The 26,112-nt window shown below is 39.8% G+C and overlaps 1 protein-coding gene across 10 annotated transcripts in view; it reads right to left on the bottom strand.

Moving 5' to 3' along the window:
- ERC2 (ELKS/RAB6-interacting/CAST family member 2) overlaps positions 1–26,112 on the bottom strand; it is a 1,007,143-nt gene that overhangs the window by 427,124 nt on the left and 553,907 nt on the right. For all 10 annotated transcript variants that reach the window (XM_043976675.1, XM_043976679.1, XM_043976684.1 and 7 more), the window contains one exon: positions 2,068–2,228. In XM_043976675.1, the coding sequence (XP_043832610.1) occupies positions 2,068–2,228 (161 nt within the window). The remainder of the gene's footprint in view (positions 1–2,067; positions 2,229–26,112) is intronic.

Here is a 26,112-nt window from a genome sequence, read left to right as displayed (position 1 = left end):
AATAACTGCCTGTTTTTTAAAGTGAGTTTCCTTTTTTTTCCTGACTTGGCTCCTCAAAAATGATAAAATGGAATTTATCTCAGAAACAATTTTCTTTCTTTCCTTCCTTCCTCCCGCCCACCCCCCCTTTCAAAAAAGGAACCGGGAAATCGATCAACTTAGCTATGTCATTATGCTCGGCAAAAGATGAACCATTTTAATACCAAAGAACATATGGAAACAAAGCTTTATGGGAGAAATAAAAGATATTGGTTCTTGTCTCAGCCCTCACCTGCCTCTACCCCAAGGGTCTATTTCCCAACCTTTCCCTGCCAGTGCTTCTACTGAGAGCCATATCTCAGAGAGTTCCACTCTTAAAAAAAAGATCCAGAGACTACGTTCTGGTTATAGATAGGATGTAATGAAATAGGTTGTCCTATTTCTCTTTACCTTAGGTCCTAGCTGAAATTACCAGAGTAAGTAGGAAAACACAGAAATAGAAAGGGTTTAGAGGTTTCAGAAAAATAAATTCAATTTCATATTAACCCTACTCTTCACCAAATGTTCTATTAAAGTAGATGACACATTTTTAATGGCTTCCATAGCCATGAAGTCCAAGGCTGGATTCTTCATAGCCTTCCTGGAATACAAAACCTTATTTGCATAAAATATTCTGTATGCTACTGTATATATTACACATTACAGAACTAGTTTACCTCCCATAGACTTATACTGTGGCACAATCCAATTATATATGTGTTTACAATCATAATCACACTTACATATATATGATGTATGTGTTTCTATGGATGAGAGGAAAGAGTAATATGCTTATTTAATCCTACCAGCAAAGCAGAGGAATGGCTGGTTCTAGTACCCTGGTGTCAAATGCCAACAGAGAGGGATCCTAGCCTGCCACATTTAGAAAACCAGAAATTAACATTATGTTGCATTGTATTTTTATTTATTTTGGTCAACCTCTTTCCCAGTTATATTTTAAACTAGTTCCTGCTGTATTCAGGATGCTCCTAAACGAAACCACAGGTCCAGACCCCACCAAAATCCTATCAAATGAAAGGAAATGTGGCCTGGCAGAGAGAAGGCCAAGTCTGGAGTCAGGCAGATCTAGCTCTTAATCCCAAAGTCCTAAGTCTCTGAAACACACTAGTTGTGTGAGTGCCCATCATGTGACTGACTTCAATGTCCTCAGGAACTTTCTAAAGCTGAAGTTATACATGAGCTGCTGGCAAGCAAGGAATTCCCTAAACAAAGGCAATCAGCCTACTTCCATTAATAAATCCCTCAAAGAGATCACAAGAGAGTTGGCTTTGATATCTTCCTTTGGCTGAGGAACTGCCCACATAGAGATTGAGGTCTCTGATGGCTTTAAGATAGCTCACCAAATAGGGTGACCATATTCTGTAGAAGAGAAGCCCAACCAGATATTAGGAAAGATCCTTCATTATTCTAGCTTTCTCTAGAGTTACAACAAAGAAATGAATCTGCTCAAAGTTCCATCTTGACCCAAGCTACAGGATTCAACTAGAAAGATGCTCGTAGAGTCTGACCATCTGTTCCCAAAGATATATTGACAAACTTGATGAATATGACCTTCAAAGCAAATGATAAAGGGCTATACAAAAGGTTTTTGTTTTTTTTTTCCCTTAAGTTCTAATTTTGGTTCACAAGATATCATTTCTTCTTCTGTTATTGTATCTCCATATCTAAATGTATACATATATATGCATATGCATAGGTACATATACATAAATGTAGGCAATACCTGCCTACACTCATCTTATATATATATAAGATTGAGAAAAAATGTTATCTCGTGAACCAAAATTAGAGTTTCAGAAAACAGAAATGTATTTCAAGAGATTATGAGTACTGACTTTAATGATCATTCCAAATCCTTTCTTCCTCCATATTACTTTTCTATTTTCCTACTATTTCTTTCTTTCTTTTTCTTGGGAATTTCCTCATCCCCCACCATTTGCTGACCCTACCAAGCTCTAGAAAAGCATAGAATATTCAAGATATGGGACTTTCTGCTAAATCAAACAAGAGGAAGCCATTGTCACTTACTTCATCTCCAGGATTTCCTCAAGCTGTTTTCTCCTCTCCATCCGTAGGTTGGCCAAATGTGCTTCTTTTTCACCCAGGGACTGCTGTGTTGAGGCGAGACGAGCTTTGGTAGCATCCAACTCTTGTCTGGTCTTTTCAAGGGCATTCAGCAGCTCTTCTAACTGAAACGCAGACATGGTCATGATTGGGATTTCACTAGTCTACAATCATTTGCTTGTCTGCTTGTGTTCTGACAGTGAACCCGTAGAAAACCATGTGAACCTCCTCAATTGTAGCTGGACCTCGTGGAAGACCACTCTTGTTTCCTACTGATTAAAAACTGTTTCCAATGCTCAGAAATGACCAAGTTTCCAATGGCCCCATTCAGTTGTTTTGCCCCATAACTTTTATAGAAACTATTTAGCTTCTTTATTATAAGTGGGGGTGACTGAGCAGACCCAATTCGGTCCTGGACTTGGCAAATGCCTCCAATATTTGCTCACAGTTGGGGTAAAGCAACATTCAAAATGCATTTTGTCAAGCACGATTTCCTTTCGTTTTCAGGCCCCTGAGTATTTTAAGAGGAAGCTAATCTATGTGTTTCAGATTCATTCACATTTAGCCCATCAAAATGTTGGTTTCTAAAAGCCATTGGATTTCCAAGGACCCTCCAGAGGCCTTTTCCTTTGAACCAGGAAGCAATGTTTGGCCAAGAGTAAACAGAATTCCAACCACAAAAGGTTCAAGTTTGGTTTACCCGCGCTGTTTGAGAGGGCCCTCAACTTGAAATAAATGAAATGTAACTTTTATAGGGTGCTAATACACTATAGGGATAAGCCAGACTATCAAATATCCAGGGTTTGTAGCCAGGTCCCAAGAAATTGGACCAGGGGGCCCTGAGGCAAACCCTTACTTCTCTACAAACCATCATGGGCTTTTTAAAGCCAACCTAGAACAAAGACAGCCTGGTTTTTATGATTTCATTCCAAGGGCTGAAAAGGAATAAGTTGGTGATATGCAATCCCTCACCCGGATGAAGGGCTGGATCTGACCCTGTTGATTAGAACCTGTGGTTCCAGGGAGTCTCCGTCTTCCATAACTGATATTTAGGCCTATAAGCCATCCTTTCCAGCCAGGCTTGGCAGAAGGAGCTCACCCATCACTAAGATCAACAAAGCTCCCTTCAAAATGTGTCAGTGACATGTTAAGTCCCAATTCATAAATACTTTCTGCACCATTTATGCCGTTATACATGGAATTTATTCAGGATAAGCAGAAAACACACGTCCAAGATAAATTTCAGGCTTTTAAGATTCAGAAAGCCTTTTATTTTGCTACAAGACAAGAAAAAAAACTTTGAATCATGAGCATGCAAGGCAAATATAGATTAATGCCAAGTAAAGGAAAAGGGGGGATGGAGGCTTCAAAATGTGAAATTAGAAGAAAAAGAAACTGGTGAATTTCACCAAATTACACCTGTCTTATGGGCAATGGGACATGGAAGCATCATCAGCCAGTATGCTGTCAAGTGGTATTGGGGAAAACCATTGAGGTAGTTGAACTTCCATGCAATGACTCAATTCTGATCTATACCTTTTACAGCATAGCTTGTGAATAGTTGAGGTGGTCACTGAGATGGATGGCTCATCACCGATACTCCTCTGGCTCTGTGACTTCATCAATATGGGCATTTGACCAAGGGTACAGCTCACAACCCAACCTTGGCTGCCCATCCTTTGGGAGTCTTTGTAGGTCTGACCATAACTTCAGCTCAAAGGACCCCAATACACTGAGGTCTTTCCTCAGTTTCTTCTTGCATCACAGAGCATGAAGACAGTCCATGAGTCATCTCTAGCTCTTACTAAACAACCAGCCTCTCTTTCTTTTGAATAAAATATTTCGTTGATTACATTTTTCCTTAATAGTATTTTTCCAATTACATGTAAAGATAGTTTTAACATTCATTTTTATAAGATTCTGAGTTCCAAATTTTTCTCTCTCCCTCCCCTACCTCCTCCCCAAGACAGCAAGCAATCAAATATAGATTTTATATGTGCAATCATGTTAAACATATTTACATATTAGTCATGTTGTGAAAGAAGAATTAGAACAAAAGGAAAAATAACAAGAAATAAAATACAAGAAACAACAAATAAAGTGAAAATAATATGCTTCATTCTACATTCAGACTCAATAGTTCTTTTTCTGGATGTGGAGAGAAATTTCCATCATGAGTCTTTTGGAATTGTGTTGGATCACTCTGTTGCTGAGAAGAGCTGAGTTGATCACTGTTGATTTGATGACACCTTTTACACTGTTTCTCCTGTATAATCGTGTATGTGTGTGTGTATGTGTGTATATGTGTGTATGTGTATGTGCATGTATGTGTGTATGTGTGTGTGCATGTGTGTGTATGTGCGTGTATGTATGTGTGTATGTGCATGTAGTTCCTGGCATTGCCACACAGCATTCAATAAATAAATGCTTGTTGACTAATGAATTAATTATGTTTTATTCTGACCACGCTCATCAAGCATCCCTCCATTGCCCTGTAGGTCAGTGGTGCCAAATTCAAGCAGAAACGGGAGTAAACCAAACATACCTAAGGAACCCTTTGGCCTGAATAGTAACTTAGAAAACCACAAATTAACATTATCCATGTTTTATTGTCTGTTTGATACCTCTGCTGTGGGGGACTATCAACATCAATGCTTCAGAGCCTCTGGTGATCCATGATTTGGAATATTCCCAGGAAGAATATTGGTAGTAAAATGGGCTTTTCCTTCACAAAAAAGTTTGGTGGTATTCAGAAAACCCTTTCCTAAAGACAACACAGACCTCCCTTCTCCTCCTCCTCCTCCTCCTCCTCATCTTCCTCTTCCTCTTCCTTCCCTCTCCTTCCCCTCCCACTCCCCCTCCTCCTCCTCCTCCTTCTATTCTGTTGGCATCTCAGATCACAGTTCACCTGCAGTGTCTATTCAAGACACACATCGGCAACATCTACTGCCCCAATGTCGGAGAACCCCGTGCCATATTTTCTGGTTACATTTCATGGATTTCTCTCTTCCTTCTTACAACTTTACCCAGTGGGGTAAAAGGAAAAAAAATCCGGGAAAATCAGTAATCCCAGCAGCCTGCTGGCACATCATCCACCCCAGTCTCTGGCCATGCTGGTGAATTACCAGTGCTGTCTGCCATCAGCTGAGGTGTAAGACAACATGACTACAGGCCTTCCTAGAGCAGAGATAAAGGACATCTCTGACACCCTTGTTTGTTGATTCCTTCCCTCTGCTATTATCAAAAACCAACCTGCCTACACTCATCTAACACAGAGTCTGCTCAATGGGAATTCCATCTTGTTTCCTAACTCAGCCTGCTCTCCCACCAATGAAGAGCTTCTCTGCCTCAGATCTCTGGTATGCCATACATCTAGTTTGATATGAATTCAGCTTTAACAATCAGATTTAAAAGGAACGGCCTGGGAGACATCCTTGTCATTTCTTGTGGTAAGATGATGATGGGGTTATACCTGGAAGGGGTCTCTGAGGCCGACTTGTCCAATGCTCTCATTTGAGAGATGAGGATCAGAGACTTAGCCGATGGAATCAATCACCAAAGTAATTGATATTCATCGGAAGGAAGATGTCAAGCTGGGACCTTTGACACCAATCATCTTTCCATTGTCCAACGAATCATATCTACATTTTGGCTTTGATGGTGTCCCTTTTAGCAATTATCACCATGTTTTACATGGAGTTTGCATTCTATAAAGATCTTTTGGGAGTCAAAATGCCTGAAATCAGATCCTTCCTCTGACAGTACTCAGGTGACCTTGAGCAAATTTTCTGGGTCTCAGTTTCCTCATCTGAGGGTGGGACCCAGCGGCCTCCATGGTTCATCCCGATTGAGATCTAGGGCCCAATGATCCAAGGTAAGATGGCCTGTGTAGGGCACTCAGGAATGGTCACAACAGACCGACACGAGCAGTTGTGATTCCACTTGAGACATCTTCAAGAAGAGTCGCCCACGCCTTCTTGCTGAAGGACCTGCTCATCCCCAGTGAAAGCTGAACCCCTCCCCCCTTTCTTGGATGTCAAGTTCATTCAGCCAACATCATTGGAGGTTCTCTAATATACACAGCCCAGGGGAGGTGGAGGGCATGGGCAGGTGGCAGAGGAAAATGCTGACGGCCAGAGTGAAAAACTGAAATCCCAAGCGCCTTCTGGAGACACTTATACCACTTAAGGTATCCCACTTGGAAACCATTCGCATTATCATAACTGAAATCACACGATATGCCTCATGTATTACATGCATATGTATACAGCACACAACAAACATGACTATACCTAGATATTACATGTGTGTTGCTGGGTCATTTCGGTCATGCCAACACTTTATGACTCCATTGGGGTTCATTTTGGCCAAGACACTGAAGTGGTTTGCCAGTTTTTTCTCCAGCTCATTGTATAGAAGAGGAACTGAGGCAAACAAGGTTAAGTGACTTGCCCAGGGTCACACAGCCAGCAAGTGTCTGAGGCCAAATTTGAATTCCTGAGTCCAGGGCTGGCACTCAATCTTCTGCTCCACCCAGCTGCCTACATGTGTAGTGTGTTGTTTGCATTTATTTATCATATTATAATACTTTTATGAGAGGCAGGATGGCATGTTGGAGAGTGCTGGTTTCAGAGTCAGGCAGAATGAGATTCAAAGACCACCTTGGATATCTAGTGACCAAGCCATCCTAGGCAAGTCATTTCACATCTCTGCCCAGGCTCTGCCCTAAGACTGGAAGGGGTAGAGAAAGTGCTCAGAGGCAGTGGGAAGGGAAGTCCCTCAATGAAGCATGTGGCCCTACTTTGGCAATGAAGGGGCCTGCCCAGAGGCACGAAGCTTATATGTCACAGGCAATCAATCAACAGCCTCCAGGCACTGTTCCAGGCCTTGGGCATAGGAAGACAAAAAGGAAATAAATAGTCTCTGCCATGAAAGAGCTTCTAGTCTGGGTACAATGTGGATATAAGCAGGAAAAGGGAACAATCATCCAATGAGTGCCTACTACGTGCCAGGCGTGATGTTGAGCGCTTTATAAACATGATCTCCCTTGATTCTCACAGAACCTCACTGAGGTAGGCACTTCTACGATCTTCATTTTATATGTGAGGAGACTGAGGCAGGTGAAGGTGAAGTGACTTGCCCAAGGTCACAAAGCTAGATAAGTGTCCAAGGGTAGATTTTAACTCAGGTCTTCCTGACTCCAAGCAAAGCACTCTGTCTGCCATGCCACCAAGCCGCTAAAACTGATATCACACAAAATAGACACACACCAATTTGCAGGGAAGAAGGTCATAACAGACATGGGGATCAGCCAAAGCTTCATGAAGAAGCTGATGTTTGAGACGAGAATGGAAGAAAATGAAGATCCATGCAAAGCCGAGGAAAGGATGAACAAATAAGAAAGCCATTTTGGCTGGATTGTCCTAAGCAATAAGGATGGAAAAGGATGGGGCCAGGTTCTGAAGGGCTTTTAACATCCAAAAGAGAAATTCCTATTGGATCCCAGAAGCTATGGGGAGCCACTAGAGTTTATAAAGCAGGAAAATGGAAAGAACCAGATCTGCGAGTTGGTAAAATCACTCTGCCTGCTATGTGATAGAAGAATTAGAGTGGGCAGAGACAGAAGCAAGATGATCAATTAGAAGGTTATCACAATAGTTCAGGCAGGAGATGGTGAATCCTGACCCCAGAAGTGGCTGTGAGTGGATAGATGTCAGGCAAGCAGTAACAACAAGACTTGGCCACTGGCTGGACTTGAGGGGTGAGAGAGCAAAGACGTGAGATGACACCAAAGTTGGAAGCTTAGGGGAACGGAAAGATGGGAGCATCCTCAACAGAAAAGGGGCTAAACAATGACTCTTTGATGGTTATGGGAGAAGCCAGCCTCCCACACATCTGTTAGACCTTTCTGTCTGACAAAAGCAGAACTGGTCATCGAGTCCCAGCTATTTCAACCCTCAAAAAAATGGCAGAACCAAAAATGATGAGATTCTACTAATTTTCATTAAGAAGGATGGTCAGGGCAGCTAGGTGGTACAGTGGATAAAGCACCAGCCCTGGATTCAGAAGTACCTGAGTTCAAATCCGGCCTCAGACACTTGACACTTACTAGCTGTGTGACCCTAGGCAAGTCACTTAGCCCTCATTGCCCTGCAAAAAACAAACAAATGAATAAAAGTATAAAAAAAAAAGGATGGTCAACAGAATAGAAATGGATGGGTCTTTGAGGGGATATGCTATCTTCCTCCTAAAGTTTGTAACACAGGAAAGAAAGTGTACACCCAGCCTCAGCTGGACTGGAGATTTAAGTAAAGTCAATTTTAAAGATTTTGGATGAGAAAAACCTTGGATCCCACCAATCCATAAGCATTTATTAAGCACCTACTATGTGCAGGGCACCATACTAGGCTCTGATGATACAAAGATGACCATGATGTGATGGGTCTTACCTTCAAGTAAAGGGAAATAACAGCAGTATATACAAAGTAATTTGTGTTATGTGATAATAAGCCCGATAACAACAAGAAGCAGCATTCATGGAGTGCTTAAGGTTTACAAAGCACTCTACATATATTGTCTCATTTTATCCCCTCATCAGTCCTGTGAGGTATATGCCATTATTAAAGGTGAGGAGCCCAAGGCCTTAACGGACTTGTCCAGGATCACGTCGCTGAAGCCACATTTTAATGTGGGCCTTTGTGACTCTGGGCCTGGCACTCCATCCATTCTGCTACCCAGCTTACAGGGATCACGAACATTGTCGTGCAGAAGGCATCGTCTGAGCAGAATAATGAATGAAATTAGATAAGCTAAGAGAAGTCCAGGGAACTTCCGTCTTCTCCCTTTGCACGAAGCCTGCCTTCTCCCCATTTACCAGTAGTGGTGAAATCAAGGAGGAATGTAGACAGGGAGAGTAATCTAAAAACCCACAAATTAGCATTATTGGTGTTTTATTTATTGTCTTTTTATTGATTTTGTAAAATATTTACCAATTATATTTTAATCTGGTTGGGAGAATAGGGGGGAATGGGAGTGGACATGTTTGATACCTCTGCATTATATAATACTTCCTCTCTCATATAAGTGTGTATTTATGTGATTTATTATATAAGGCATCATACTAACATATAAACAAATGCAACATGCATATGAAAACACACATGTGCATATACACTAACAACGTATCATGTCGACATGTATGTTTATTTATATGTATGTACACACATGAATGTCTATAGTACAAGCATGTATGCATATGTGAGATCATCACAAGATACAGGTGTGTGCTTACATGTGCACACATTTAACATGAGCTTTGTATATGTGTCTATCTATACATGCCCACATACATATACACGTGTGTGTATGTGTTCACGATGTCACAGCTGTATGATTTCTAGTCTTACAGGGTCACCCTGGATCAACTGATAGTTTGAGTGACTGTTCCCAGGTCATAGAGCAAATATATCACAAAACTGAGACTTGAACCCAACCAAACCTTTCTGACTAAAGCTTGTGCTCCCTCTCCTGATAATATCACTATCTGTGTGCACAGCACACATACGTGTAGTTGTGTAGAGATATCTATATATATATAAGCACACAATCTGTTTAGTTTGTGTATATATCAGTGTATAGATATAGCTGCATACAGATACATATGTATGTATCTGTGTGTATGTATGTATATACATATATGTGTGTATGTGTATATATGCATATATATATGTATATGTGTGTATGTGTATATATGCATATATATATGTATATGTGTGTGTATGTGCACATGAGATACTTGATCTAGCTCATATATACAGATTAAGTATTTGGTTGAAAATGGACAATTAAGGTAAGAAATAGACAATAATAATCACAATAAGATACACAAATGTTATCTCGTTTATGCCATGGAAGTTTGGCAGTGTTATCTCCATTTTATAGATGAAAAAAACCTAAAGCTGATAAAGGTTAAGGGACTTGCCCAGGGTCGCCCAGTTAGAAAGTGTCTGAGGCTGGATGGAGGTCAGGGTTCTTGACTCCAGGTCCAACACTCTGTGCGCTATGGCGCCACCTAGCGGTTTCCATTGGAGATCACGTAATCCTTTGGAACTCCAGTCTCCTCACTCTTAAAGCTAACCCCAATCATACCATCATTTTCTATCAGACCTGGAACTTGACACCCCCTATTTCATACTACATGATTGCATGCATGCATGCACACACACAAATATATACATATATGCACACACGTGTGTGCATATGTACTTATACATACACATACATATAGCCTTTGTCCATATGAATATTTGTTTGTTCATTTGTTTATTTTGCTTCAAGCCTATTAAGATAAGCAAACTCCTCGATTAGGAATTCTTTACGGTTTCAGAGCCGAAACATTTTTATAACTTAGAATCCTTGGAAATTGGCCTAGACCCTATGAAGGTGAAGCACCCTAGCCTTGTTCTCTCACCGTGCGTTTGCATGTGTGTGTGTGTGTGTGTGTGTGTGTGTGTATGTATGTGTGAGCACGCACACATGTGGTAGAAGTCTGATACCAGATCTATAATGGGAACCATATTTGGTTGGCATCATATGTTTAAAAAAGAAAAATAAAAGACATATCCTCAAATGACATATGTATTAGGATCACTTATTTTAAGACATATATTTTTTTTAAATCGTCTTTTACAGCAGCCCAAGTCACTTTTCTCCTGCTGATTATCGGACACACAACAAGCCAGTCCAACTACCGATATTTGAGAAACCTACTGGAACCATGCCTCTCCCTGGACCCTTTGCAGGATGGCATGGCCTTCAAACACATTTCTCTAGCATCGAGGGCTTCCATCCCACTCAAACTCCATGGTCAGATCTTTAAAAACCTGTTTAAGACCTTAAATCATTAACATATGGAGACTTAAACTTACACATACATTTACTTTCTTTAACTAAATATTTGAAAACCAGCTTCTTTCTCAGTTATCTGCCAAGATCTGTGCTCAGGGCTCTGGGCTTCCCGTGTGCCATATTACAAATACCCCCCACTGTTCCTGAGCCTGGTTTGGCAAGGGCTGGTTTTCAAATATTTTGCTAAAATAAAAAATAGGAGTGTAATGCCAGTTTTAAGTTGACATATATATTCTGTGTTAATGATTTGGAATTTTAACGGGTTTTCAGCTGTGTTTTAAAAAGCATATAGCCCTTCTACTTTAAAATCACTATCTTGATCATGGGAGTCATAGAGTCTCCTCTTGCACTGTCTCTGATTCTATGTCCAAAGACAAAAGCCCAGAGGTTGGTTTGTCTTGGTAGAAGCCATAAAGCTATAGGCTCATAGATTGAGCAGGGTGGGACCCTGGAGGGCATCAGCTCCAATCCCTTTGTTTTACAAATGGGGAAAAGTGACAGGTTCCAAAATCACACAGCTGGTAAGAGCCGGGATTCTAAGCCGCCATCTCCAACTCCAAATTAATAATTTTTTATTGTGCCATTCAGTGGTCTGTGTTCCTCATGACCCCACTGGACCTGAAATAACAGTCGCTAGAAGTTACTGTGGCCAAAATCACCGGAATGATGGCGACTGAGCTGGCTTTGGCATTTGGTCCTTAGGAGAGAAATGCATTCTAGCATATTCCATCTTGGCGGGACTGTCTAAAGATGTACATGGCCTTGGAGAACCCAGGGTCACCTCCACACTACTCTGACCTACAGAGGACCCGCAGTGAATCCAGGTTAGGTCACAAGGTCAATCAAACCCTGTAGGATGAAGAGTCCATGAAACACCCATGTGACCGAGTCTCATGAGTATAAAAAGGTTATGTTGTTTTGGTGGTGTTTTCCTCTATGCCTATCTCTGAGAACCATCCCACAAGGGTCTCCCTATGATTAAAATACACCCTTAAATGCTGACTGGTCCCCAGTAATCAGATGCAACTTATCAGAGAGTGTTTTTGTGGACCTTAATGATCTGCTACAGACAAGGAATCGTAATCTTATTTTTCAGTTACTCTTATCTGTCACTCCTATCTCTCTCACTAGCCTCCCTCAACAGTCAACATTGCCTTAGAGTGACACCTTTTGGAAAAGGCTGAAACTGTCCAATCCAGAAGCTACTGCCTCTTGGCCAGAGGCTGGATGCTCTTGTTGCTCCCTTGGAGGGAGCATGGCTCCTCACGACCCCTTTTAACATAGTGGAGCTGTGTTGCCTACATTCCTCCTGCTGCGGCGGCCATAGACTAAGACTGACCCCCCAAAATGAGTGTGTGCTTCTATTTTGTTTTCTCCTTTCAGGCTAGTTAACATCTCTTCACCCAAGAAGAAGAAAAAGGAAAGAAAAATCAGGAAACAAGCAACACACATAAGACTTATTAGACACATGTCTGACTTACTGGGTTCTGAGGAATTACATTGAGTGGGAATATAAATGAATGACAGTTTGTTAAAAAAAAAAAAAAAAGGCCTGGGGCATTTCTAATTCCAGACTGGATTCGTCTCACGACACCTCATGGCTAATATAGTACAGTTCCAGTTTGTGGGATAATGATGTGGGTGTGTGCATGTATGTATATGTATATGTGCATCACTGTGTGTACAAGCATACATGTGTACTGTGTGTGTAGATGCATGCTAGACAATGATTGGAGTTTCTTCCATTTCAATTTAACAGAGGATGCTGAGGTATGGCTTTTTCCCAGTGTGAGAAAACATGATCATCCTTTTTTTTAAAGTTTCATTACTTAATTTCAGCACTGTCTACTACAAACTGAAGAGGCAGCTGATAAAATGGACAAAGGGTAGGACTTGGAGTGAAGGAGATCAAGGTTTGAATTATACCTCTGAGAATACTACACAGGACATATTATTTAAAAACCTTGGTGCAGCCAAAGGAATTTTTCTAAAATGACTAGTTACTGAGGAGATAGTCACCTGCCCTGATAAGATCATAGCTCACCAAGGATATTTAGATTCATATTGTCTGGCATTTTTTCAAGAAGCCATATAGCATATGTTTCTCCAAATTGAGCATCAATCTTAGAAAACAAAAACTTGTTTTATTTATATCTCTTGTTTTTACATCCTCATCATTTTTAATATACTCCTCCCCCACAGATAGATACCCTTTCCTTGAAACCAAGAAAAACAGCCAAGTAAAATTAATCTTTGTGAAATATCTGACAGCATATGTAGCATCCTACATCCACAGCTTCCTTTCTAATGCTCCAAGGTGAAGAGGGGGAGTCTCATTTCCTGATTTCTTCCCTGAGGCCAAGAAGAGTCAGTATAACAATGCGACATCCATCTTCACTGGGGTGTTCTTTTCACTTGCATTAACATAATCACTGTGCATATTGTTTTCCTGGTTCTGCTCACTTCACTCTGCATCAGGTCATAAGGCTTTTCATATTTCTTTAACATATTTGTGTATATACATACATATTCATGCTCAATATACAAATTTATATACACACATATATATGCATGCATATGTGTATATATGCACAAATATATCTAGCATGTACACACATGTGTATGCATGTTCACACGTGTCTATCATCTATCTTTCAGAATTCACATAAACAACCTGGACAGCCACCTACCAGATCATCGCTACCTGGAAATCCTGACAGCTCTTCAAACTTAATACAATCAAGAGAGAACAAATCACCTTGGAGGGAGATGTGCAAGATGAGATCACTTCCATGATACGCTTGAGCTCTACATTCATGTTGATGTTGTTCAGTTACTTTCAATCTGTCTGATTCTTCATGACCCCTTTTAGGATTTTCATGGCAGAGGCAATGGAATGGTTTGCTATTTCCTTCTCCAGTCTATATCCACAATCTTGTGATAATTCTTCCCTGTTAATAGGGTGTTTGTCTCCCCTTACTTTCCTTTCTTGTTGCCTGTCCCAGGTCCTAGCTGTCCCAGAACACATCAGGATGGCCAGATGGCAGAAGACCACCCCCTACTTAAGTGACTTCCCCCAACTCTGTGCTGCTTATCCAACTTGCATGTACTGAAAGTCAACAATTCTGTTGCTTCCAGTGATATGGAAGACCACCAGTTCTTACCATCCAACTTGGATGGACTAAAAGTCAACAACTCCACTGGTTCCAGTGATATGGAAAATTTCCAGGTCTTACCTTCTACCCAACTTAGAAACAATGAAAGTCAGCAACTCTATCGTTTTCAGTAATATGAAAGACCTCTTGTTCTTACCATCTATTCTATATGTAGCCTTAAAGTCCCCAGGTTTGTCATCTACCCTATTTACATAACCTAAAAGCCCCTAGGCTTTGCCATTGGTCTTGCCACCACACCCTTAGGATTTCTGGACCATTCTATCTGCTTTGCAGCTGAATTTTCTTTTATGTCATATCTCTCCCAATTAGAATGTGATATTCTTGAGGCAAGGGACTATCTAAATTTTACTATTGGTACGTCTAGCACTTAACACAATGTAAGTGCTTAGCCAATGGTAAGATTTAATTCATGATTTTCATTTATTCAATGATATATTGATTCTCCTACCATGTTCCAAGTCATTGAAGCCCAAAATTCAGAGGCATAATGAATGTCTCCATTTCCCTCAGTCACCATATTCAGACGCCAAACCCTTCTTCACATCTCTTCCCACTGCCCCCACACCTCACCTCATTCCTATTCTTTCACCTGGACTTGTGTGATCACCTCCTGTCCTCCCCACTTCTTGTCTCCCCCTTACACTACACCCCTCTGCCACAAAGAAGATGAGAACATTAAATGAGTCCTCATTTCCTCCAGAACAAAATCTACATTCCTCCCCATGTTCTTCAGAATCTCCATGATGTGACCATAACCCACCTTCCCAGCCTTATGTCATGCTCCAATCAAACTGGAATACTTTCTGCACAGTGCCATGTGTTAAAGGCTAAAATTCTAGCTAGTCTGTCTAAAATATCTAATGAGTGGTCGCCAATAAATTATAAGCTTTAGCAAGAGTTAGACTTTTAAGCATTTATTAAGGAGAATAAGAATTTGGTAAAGAGAGAGAGAAAGGCCTACATTCATCTATCTATTAAAGGGAGAGTGCATTTCTAGCTCCCTTCTCCACCCGAGTCCTCAGGAAAAAGAAGAAGACAGAGCGCCTAGCTTTCCCTTCCTCCTCCCACCAGCAAACGTCACTTCCTGACACCAAAGAAAAGACGCATGGTCTTGCCCTCAAAGACCTTCCTTTCATGGCGGAGCTTTTCTACAGTAAGTCTCCAGCAGGTGGCATCATTCCAATCGTTACACATGGAAGGATGACTAGACTGAGAATCAGAGGCTCAGGGTACAAATCTTGTCTCTGTCACTCACCACTTACTTGTGTGACCTTGGACAAGTCACTTCACTTATTTCCTGCTTTGCTTTCTCATCTATAAAATGAAAGGATTGGATTAGATGTCCCTTAAGATACCTTCTAGCTCTTCATTGATAATCCTGTTTATGAGCCTCAGTTCACTCATTTGCAAAATGATAGGGTTGGACAATGGTTTCTGAGGTCCCATTTAGCTCTAAATTGATGACTTTATATTTCCTGTAGAATAATCACTATGGTGCCACTTTTGTGTCTGTTTTATCATTCTGTCTCCCTGGAATTTCCTCATAAAGGGGTTGGGACTACAGAGCCTTCAGTGAACGAAATAAATGCCACCTCTTCCCAAAAGTCTTCCCTGAATTTGGGAATCAGTGTTTTAGTTGACTTCTCAGTTTTGTATTTGTCTTTTTGACTTTTCATATCTTTATCTGCATTAAAGTCTTTAGCACAAGTATTTTCTTTGGCACTGGAATGTTGGGGACAGTGGCCATGTATGGAGAGACAGCTAGAGAATGATCTTGATTCAGGTTCAAGAAGGGCTTGGGTTCAAATCCCAACTGCTACTTCTTCCTAGCAAGATAGTGGATGAGTCACTTAATTTCTCTGGAATTCAGTTTGCTCTTCCATGGAACAAGGAACCTCAAAGATTCTGTCCATCTTCTAATCCTAGGAGACCTATTGAGTTTGATTAAGAGAACTAGGCAGATTTGTTTTGTTCTGTGGCTAGCACAAAAAAGGAATGAAAACATAAATACAGGGGAGAGAAGATAACACTGCTCATTTTGTATGACTCATGTCAAGAGAGAAGATAAAACAATCCCCTCTTTTCATTCACACAATTATGACACTTAGAAGTCCTACTCAATGTTCCTGCCCTAACTCATGCCTTATGCCAAGGATACCTGTCTTCATCAAGCTTGTAGGCTTGGGTTCAAACTCTAGTTCTGGGGGGTAGTGGGTGGGCCATCTGGTTCACCCATAGCACTCCACCTGAGCTTTCTAACCCCATGAGAAATTCAGCTGGGATTAGCCCTCTTCCTTTGAAGTTTCCTCCGGGGAGGGATCCAAGCCATGGTCTCCACATTCTGTAACATGAGGAGGCCAAGAAGACCTAACCTTGGATCAGGGTGGTGGATCTTTGCAATACTGAAAGGTGAAGAAGCAGAAGAGTAAGGGAAAAAATCAGAAACAAGCTACCAGGAATATAAGAAAAAGGCTGAAAGCCTAAAGGTCCACTGGAACAAGGCAAAAAACTTGAATGCAAAGCTAGCTCCAAAGTGAGAAAGACAAGTGAGCACAGATACAGAGAGTGGCAAGGTCAAGGTTTTTATTTCCAAGGAAAAGGAAGCAAAATTACTGAATAAAAAAGAAAATATTGTGTTTTTTTTTTCCAAGAGATCATGAAACATAAAAGTTAGAATTAGGGTTAGAAGGTCCTTTAACCCTAACCAACTTGAGAATGGTTCAAAAGAAAATGTAAGGAATAAAATTATGTTGAAAATCAGAACTTTCAATACATAATTAAAAAAGAAAAAAATTAATATGAATAAATATAACGTATAAGTGATCCAAAGGAAGAGAGGAAAAATAAAAGATTTAGAACACAAAAGTATGGAAGTAGAAGAAAATTTGTCAGAACAGAAGCAAAAAGCAAATTATTTTTTAATAATTTAAAATATTTTTCATTTTATTAAATATTTCCCAATTACATTTTAAATTTTCTTTAACACTTTCAGTTTCTAAAATTCTGACCTCCAAATTCTCTTCATTCCCCCCCCCCTCCCTCCTTGGGAAGCAAACAGCAAATTCTTTAAGAGAGCATCCATATAAGCCAAAGCAAACCTGAGGATTGGATGCCCAAAGATAAGTCAAAGATTCTATGTCCCCCAGAAGAGGTTAAATTAAAACAACAACAACAGCCACAACAACCTGAGTCCTGTGGACCATAAAGTCAAATAAGAAAACCACCTGGAACTTTTGAAAACAAACAATAAAATATTGGTCGATTGATTCCCAATAGCCAATAAGGGGAAAAGAGCTATCCTATGCCTCAAACTCCAAAGAATGCAGTAATGGGATTTTATCATTTCAATACCAAAGATTTCAAGTAGGGAGAATGGCTGCCATCTGTGAGGGAATGCTCATTTGAATTCCCTATTGTTATTTTTCAGGCAAAAAAACAAAAAAGGAAAGAACGGAATATTCCAAAGAAGAAAGGAGTTCACAGAACCATCCAACACCAGGGATCCTGCATCACTGAGGTTCATTCTAAGGTGACAAGTTGGATTCTCAAAAAAAGAAAAAGTATGTGAGGCATCAGAAAAGCACCAAAAGCCAGAGAATGGGTCCCATTCAGCCAGCCACCCTGTCCATTTCCTAATCCACCTGGACATAACTACTCTGCTCCCACCTGGATCAGAAACCTTGAGCTAAACCTTGGAAAGCGATGCCTTCAGAAATTCCCAAGGAAAGTTAACTCACTTAACTTTGGGTCCCCAGACTGAGCTGTCTTCATTGGCAAATGAACGGACACTCAACTGGCTCATGATGTACTTTCCATTCTTCTTACACTTTACTCCCACCCATAGAGTCTCTTTGCTGCTTTCACACACAACTCTCCATCTCCAGGTTCTGTACATTTTCAGCTGCTATAGATCGCCAATAGCGAGCACCCACTCCCTCCTCCTCCTCCCCCCCTGCCTTCCATGGCTTAAGTGTCACATCAAATCCTACCATGAGCAAGAAGCCTTGTCTCTGCATGTTCCCCTCTTCCCGTTAATGCTGGACCTGCTTTTGGAGGTCATCTTCAATTTATTCTGAATCAATCTCGTTTGTACATAGCTGTTTGCACATTGTCTTCCCCAGAGGGACATGAGCTCTTGGAAGGCTAGGACTTTCTGCTTTTGTTCCTATCCTCAGCACTTATCACAGTACCTGGCCCAGAATAAATGCTCATTGACCATCCAGGCGACCAGAGCAGATCACATTCCACATACCATCCAGCTCCCACCTTAGCTATTTTGCCATCTCAATCTATACCCCCACCCCTACACAGATACTTTCTATCTTTTGCTCTAGAAACCCATAATTAAATCCATCCTACAATATGACCATGATTCCTGGAATGGCTATGTCAATTGGCCATCCCTGTGACTCTCATATACATGTTGCTCACACACCTCCATTAGCATATACTCTCCTTGTCACCAATGATTTCATTCATAAATTAACATGTCTAACAGTGAAATAGAAAAGCATAAAAAAGGGGAAAAGGAGGGAGTTCAAATTTAATACTCTAGAAGCTCTAGACTCATGAGCAATAGAGAGAGAGAATAAAGAAGGAAAAAAGCATGAACAGAGTCATGGCTTAGAGAAGAGAATTCAGAGAGGAAAAAAAGAAAGAGAAATAAGGAGGTGAAAGTAGATGAAAATGTATGGGAAAACCACACCACAAATGAATGCTACTTAAAGGAAAGGATTCATAGGGAAAAGGGAGAGAGGAGGAAGAGCTTTGGGAATTAGGTGAAAAGTGGGGCTAGATAAGGAGATACAGAGAGGGGACAGGGACCCACTTCCTCCCCTCTCACTCCCTTCTAAACTCTAGACTAAGGCTCCTGCCCTCATCATTCACCTGAACCTGCTCCTTCCTGGATGACCAGTGATCACTCAACTGCCAAATCTAATGGCCTTTGTTGGTCCTCATCCTTCTTGACTTCTCTTCAGGCTGTGGCCTTATCAATCCCTCTCATCCTAAAAGGCAGGTCTAACCACATCAACCTCCTACTAAATAAACTCCAACGGGTCCCTTCTCCCTCCAACATAAAATAGAAAACCTGTTTTGTTTTCAAAGCTCTTCATGAACAGACCCCCTCTTCCCTTCCCAATCTATCTGCTGTTTGTCTGACCCTACATATGCTCTGATTGTATGACCCTGGTGTCCCTGCTTGATCTCTCAACCCAGTGTTTTTTCAGAGGTCATCTCCACTCCTAGATTGCTCTCAGACCTTCTGGCCTCCCTAGATTCCGGACTCAGTTCAAATGCCTCCTTCTGCGGAGGGCCTTTCCTGGTCCTCCCAGCTTCTAGTCTCTCTTGCTAAGGTCACCTTCTATCTACTCTGCATTTTTGTATACACAGTGTCTGCACACAGACTCTCCCATTGGAATGAGCTCCTTGAGAGAAAATACTCTGGGTTTTGTCCCTTTCCTTATATCCCCAGCACTTATGACAGTACCTGGTACATGGTAGGTGTTTAATAAATGCTTAGTGACCAGCTGACTGAGATATTGTAAGGATAGAGTCAACACAATTTGACAACTGATTCAATACAGGTATGGGAGAGAGAGAGTTTAAAGAACAATTAATCCCTATCCTACGTGGTTTTTTCTCCAAAACCGATAAACTCCTTTAATCAGACAAACATTGCTTTAATCTTACCTGGTTTAGATTTTAGTAAAGAAAAAGAATTATGGAAATTATTATTAGTGACTATTAATGTGAAAATGTGAAATAAAATCCTAGCAAAAAGATAACAGCAACATTTCCTCCCCCAAAGTATTAAGTGCAATCCAGTTATATTTATACCAGACATGCAAAGGTGGTTCAACATTAGGAAGATAACTGGCATAAGTAATATATTAGAAACCAAAGCAAACAGAGTCACAAGGTTATATCAATAGATGGGAAACAAACAAAAACTATCAACAAAATATAGCACTCCTTTATGCTAAACACTTTAGAAATATAGTCATAGAAGGACTATTTTCAGTATGATGAAAAGTATATTTTTATATACATATATGTATATATATGCACACACACATATATGAATATAAATACCTGAAAATTCCCCATAGAAATGCTGGTTTTAAAAAAAAGTATATTTCCTTAAAAGCACCATTATTTGACTTAAGAATGATAGTAAATAAAAATGATAGCAATAAAATAAGATTGTTGTTGTTGATAGCAATAAAATAAAAACAAGAAATTAAAGGCATAAATGTTGGCAAAGAAAAGATAAAGCTATCCTTATTTAAAGATGGTACAAAACTTAGAAAACTCTGGAAAATGAGTAAAGAAACTACTTAAGATAATTGTGGCTTTGATAAATTACCAAAATGAATACCTAGAAATTGTCAGTAGTTAAGGGATACAGTGGATAGAATGATAAAATTGGAATCAAAAGGAGCAGTTCAAAAGCTGCCTGAGACAATGACTATACATGTAGCCATATCTATTCATTTCTTTGAGCCTCAGTTTCCTCATTTATTAAGAGGGGGGTGGGTTCAATGGTCTGAAAGATTCCTTCTAGCTCTAAATTCATGTCACTATGTTGCCATGCATTTATATAAGGGAATGCCAAAACTACAAGGAAATCCTAATAAGAATAACTATTGGGGCAGCTAGGTGGTGCTGCAGTGGATAGAACACCTGCCCTGGATTCAGGAGGACCTGAGTTCAAATCGGGCCTCAGACACTTAACACTTACTAACTGTGTGACCCTGAGCAAGTCACTTTACCCCCATTGCCCCACCCCCCAAAAAAATACATTTACTACCTAGGAATCAATCAACCAAGGCATAGTAAAGACTTAATAAAACCAGATTTAAATAACTGGAGCAATATTCATTGTTCATGGGTAGGTAGGGCTAATATAATAAAAATGGCAATTTTACCTAATTTTTATATTCAATTCCATCCTAATTAAATTACCAAAAAGTACTTTACTGAATTAGAAAAAATAATAATTTCATTTAGAAGAACAAAAGGTCAAGAATATCAAAGGAACTCATTAAAAATTGTAAAGGAGGTAGAGCCAAGATGGTGGCAGAAAGGCAGTGAGCTCCCGAACTCATGACATGATCGCTCCAAAAAAACATCCAAATAAGGTCATAGAAAAATGCCCGGAGCAGCAAAACTCATAGAAGAATGTGCTGAAATCATCTTCTAACCAAAAATGGCTTGGAAGGTCAGAAGGAGGGAGCTGCTGTGCTGATACAGAAGTTGGGCCCAACCCCACAGTTACCCTGACACAGATCCAGTCTCAGGAAGTCCTCACCAGAGGAGGAGACCCCCAGAGCTTCTGAATCAGCTGAAGCACCAGTGTTGTCTGGAACTAAACTTACAGTCTGGTGAGTGGGCTGAGCCCTGGGCAGGGGAGAGACTACAGGGGTCTACACTGGTGCTAAGGCAGAACTTGGATTCTACACCCCTACTGAGAACCAGGTGGTAGGCTCGATTAGAAGTGGCCCAGGTGGGGGAGGGGCACAGGCTCGTCAGAGCTAACAACCACAACACACAAAGCTGGTTGATTAGCAAGTTGGTCTGGGGTCATCTAGGACCAGGAAACAGGCCGGGCAAGGGAAGAACCTGATTCTCCTTAAATCATACCACCTGGGACTTCTTAAGTTTGGGATACTGCAGCCTGGAAACAGTGCCCCACTTTAAGGAACTAAAAGTCTAATAAAAGAAAGGCAAGATGAGCCAACAGAGAAAGGTGAGGACCATAGAAAGTTTCTTCAGTAACAAGGAAGACCCTCAGAGGAAGATGTCAACATCAGGGCCCCTATATTGAAAGCTTCCAAGAAAAATACGAATTGGTCTCAGGCCATAGAGGTGCTCAAAAAGGACTTTAAAGATCAAATTAGAGAGGTAGAGGAAAAAGTGGAAAGAGAAATGAGGATGATGCAGGAAAGACATGAGAAAAAAGTCAACAGCTTGAAAAGTCAAATGGAAAAGGAGGTACAAAAGCTCTCTGATGAAAATAATTGCCTAAGAATTAGGATTGAACAAATGGAAGCCAGTGACTTTATGAGAAACCAAGACACAATACAGCAAATCCAAATTAATAAAAAAAATAGAGGGCAATGTGAAATATCTTCTGGGAAAAACTGCTGACCTGGAAAATAGGTCCAGGAGGGATAATTTGAAAATTATTGGTCTACCTGAAAACCATGATCAAGGAAAGAGCTTAGACACCATCTTCCAAGATATTCTCAGGGAAAATTTCCCTGAAATTCTAGAAGAAGCAGCTCAAATAGAAATTGAAAGAATCTACCGATCACCTCCAGAAAGAGATCCCAAAAAGAAAACTCCTAGGAATATTATAGCCAAATTCCAGAGCTCTCAGGTCAAGGAGAAAATACTGCAAACTGCCAAAAAGAAAGAATTCAAGTACTGTGGAGCCCCAGTCAGGATAGCACAAGATCTAGCAGCTTCTACATTAAAGAACCGGAGGGCATGAAATATGATATTCCAAAGGGCAAAGGAAATGGGATTACAACCAAGAATCACCTACCCAGCAAAACTCAGCATTATCTTTCAGCAGAAAAGATGGGACTTTAATGAAAAAGAAAACTTTCAGATATTTGTGATGAAAAGACCTGAACTGAATGACAAATTTGACTTTCAAATACAAGACCCTAGAGAACCATTAAAAAAAAAAATAGAGCTGGGGGACATACCTGGGGTCTTACAGTTGGCGACTGTCTTGTGTGTCTGAGGCCGAGTTTTGGCTGGGATCCCCCTTGGTCCAGGGGTGATGATTTGTCCACTGTGTCACTTAGCTAGATAACATCTTTAGGGTTAAATTGAGGGGTGAAAGGAATTCACTGGGGGGGGGGAAAGGGCACAAGTGAAATCCTACATGAAAGTAACAGGAAAAGGCTTATGGAGTGGGGGAAGAGATGGGAGAGGAGCAGGGCAGTAAATGAATTTTACACTCATCAGAAAAGGCTCAAAGATCTTAAACTCATCAGAGCTGCCTCAAGGAGGGACACACACACCCAACTGGGTGGAGTAATCTATTTAATCTGGTCTGTAAATGAGCCTAACACTCATCAGAATTGGCTCAAAGACCTCATTAGAATTGGCTCAAGGAGGGAATAATGTACACACTCAATTGGGTGGAGTAATCTCTATAACCCTGCAGGAAAATAGGAGGGGAAGGGGATAAAGAGAGAGAGGCAAAAAAAGGAAGGGCAGAGTGGGGGAGGGGACAGATAGAGGCAAATCCCTTTTGAAGAGTGATAGGATGAAAGAATAAGGATAATAGAATAAATATCACGGGGAAGGGAATAGGATGGAAGGGAAACAGTTAACAATAGTAATCATGAAAAAGAGAAAAGGGGGAAAATTGTACAAAAAAAATATTTATAGCAACTCTTGGTGGAGGCTAAGAATTGAGAATCAAAGGAATGTCCATCAATTGAGGAATGATGGAAAAAGCTGTGTTATATGATTGTAGTGGAATGTACTTGTGCTACAGGAAATGACAAACAGGATGATCCCCGAAAAATCTTGAAAGACTAATGAACATCGATTTATAGTGAAGTGAGCAGAGCTCAGAGGACACTGTGCGTAGTGACAGCAGTATTGTTTAAGGAGCAATTGTGAATGACTTAACTACTCTCAGCAGTGGAATGATCCAAGACAATCCCAAGGAACTAATGAGGAAGCTTACTGTGCACCCCTTTAGAAAGAACTGATAAAAAGAACACTTGTGGATTGTACATATATAACCTGATTGCGATCTTGTAGAGGGGGTAGGAAAGGGAGGGAGGGAGGGAGGGGGGAAAATTTGGAACTCTAAATCTTATGAAAATGAATGTTGAAAACTACCCTTACATGTAAATAGAAAATTAAATAAATTGTAAAGGAAAGAATTTTAACAGTACTATATTTTAACTTATAAGGCTATAATTTCAAAACTGTCTGGTGTTGGCTAAGAAATAGAAAGGTAGATCAATGCAACAGATCAGAAATACAATTTACAACAGCAAATAAATATAGTAACCTTGTAATTGACAAGTGTAAAGACTCAAGTTTGGGTGATATGAATTCATTAACTGGAAAGGAGTCTGGCAGAAATTGGCCATAGACAAATATTTTATACCATTTATCAAGAAAAGATGAAAATGTATATACATGACCTATATATAAAGACAGATATTACAAGAGAATTTGAAGAAGATGGAATATAGTACCTAACAACTTATGGATTGGTGAATAACTTATGAACAAACAAGAGCTAGCAATGTGAGGTATAAAATGTGTAATTTTGATTACATTAAATTTAAATGTTTTTGTACAAATAAAACAAATGTAGCCAAGATCAGAAGGAAATCAAAAAATTGGAGTGAATATTTTTATAGATAAATTCTCAGATAAAGGACTATATAAACAACTTTGTCAAATCTATAAAAATATGAGTCATTCCAATTTGATAAATGGTCAAAAGATATGAATAGGCAGTATTTAGATAAAGAAATCAAAACAATTTCTAGTCATATAAAATGCTCTAAATCATTATTGATTAGAAAAATACAAATTAAAACAATCTTAGGATATCATTTTACACCTATCAGATTGGCTAAAATGACTGGAGGGGAAGGTGATAAATGTTGGAGAGGATATGGAATAATTGGGACACAATTCATTCTTGATGGAACTGTGAAGTGATCCAACTATTTTGGAGAACAATCTGGAATTATGCCCAAAGACTTATTAAATTGCCTATACCCTTTAACCCAGCAATACCACTACTAGGTCTGTTTCCCAAGATGATTAGGGGAAAAGGAAATGAACCTATATGTTCTAAAATATTTATAGTTGGTTTCTTTGTGGTGGCAAAGAAGTGGAAATTGTGGGGATGCCTATCAATTGGGGAAGGGCTGAATAAGTTGTGATATATGATTTTGATGGAATACTACTGTGCTATAAGAAATGATGAGCTCAGTGCTCTTAGGAAAACATGGATAGACTTGTACAAAATAACGTTGAGCAAAATGAGCAGAACCAAGAGAACACAGTATATGGTAACAACAATATTATTTTAAGAACAACTTTGAGTGATTAAGTAATTTTGACTATTATTAATACCCAAATTAGCCACAAAGGGCATATGAAGATGCCATCTACCTCCAGAGAAAGAACCAATAAATAGATGTATATAATGGTGATATATATAGATATATAGATATACACACATAGGCACATACACATGTATGTTATATATTATATATATGATGTTATATATAAAACACATATTTATATATATATGTGAGATATATATATATGCACACACACACACATATATAAAACCACACGTATGTGTCTGATGGTAGCCATCTTTAAGCAGAGGGGAAGGAAGGAAAAAGGAAAAAATTACATTATAATTTTATTATATATTTAAAAGGAAGAATAATCAGTACATAATAGATTTGCAGTTCCATGTGCAATCATATTTTTTCTATTTTACTATGTTATAGAAATGCTTGCTTTATTTCTTAAGCTCAGAGTAAAATAAAAAACAACACTATGGAAAGAAAGGAAGACAACAATCAGAGGGATGGTATTTGTTGGATGGTAGGGGCTCTACCAATATAATAAAATGATGATGTACTAATAAATTAATTTACAGGCTTATTATGAGAACTGAGAATTAAAGCTAAAAGGGACCTTAAAGATCTATTCCAAACCCCATCATTTTTCAGATAAGGAAACTAAGGCTCAGGGAGCAGAAAGTACTCTCCCATAATTACACTGCTATTAAGTATCTGAGGCAGGATTTAATTCAGATATTCCCCAACTTCAAATCCAGAGTTCTAAACACTGTCCCTAAAAATTAAAATAAAATAAAATAAAATTGGGGGCAGCTAGGTGGCACAGTGGA

This window comes from Dromiciops gliroides, chromosome 1 (genome assembly GCF_019393635.1).
Source record: "Dromiciops gliroides isolate mDroGli1 chromosome 1, mDroGli1.pri, whole genome shotgun sequence".
NCBI classification, from domain to species: domain Eukaryota; kingdom Metazoa; phylum Chordata; class Mammalia; order Microbiotheria; family Microbiotheriidae; genus Dromiciops; species Dromiciops gliroides.
This window is presented reverse-complemented; position numbering and strand designations above follow the sequence as displayed.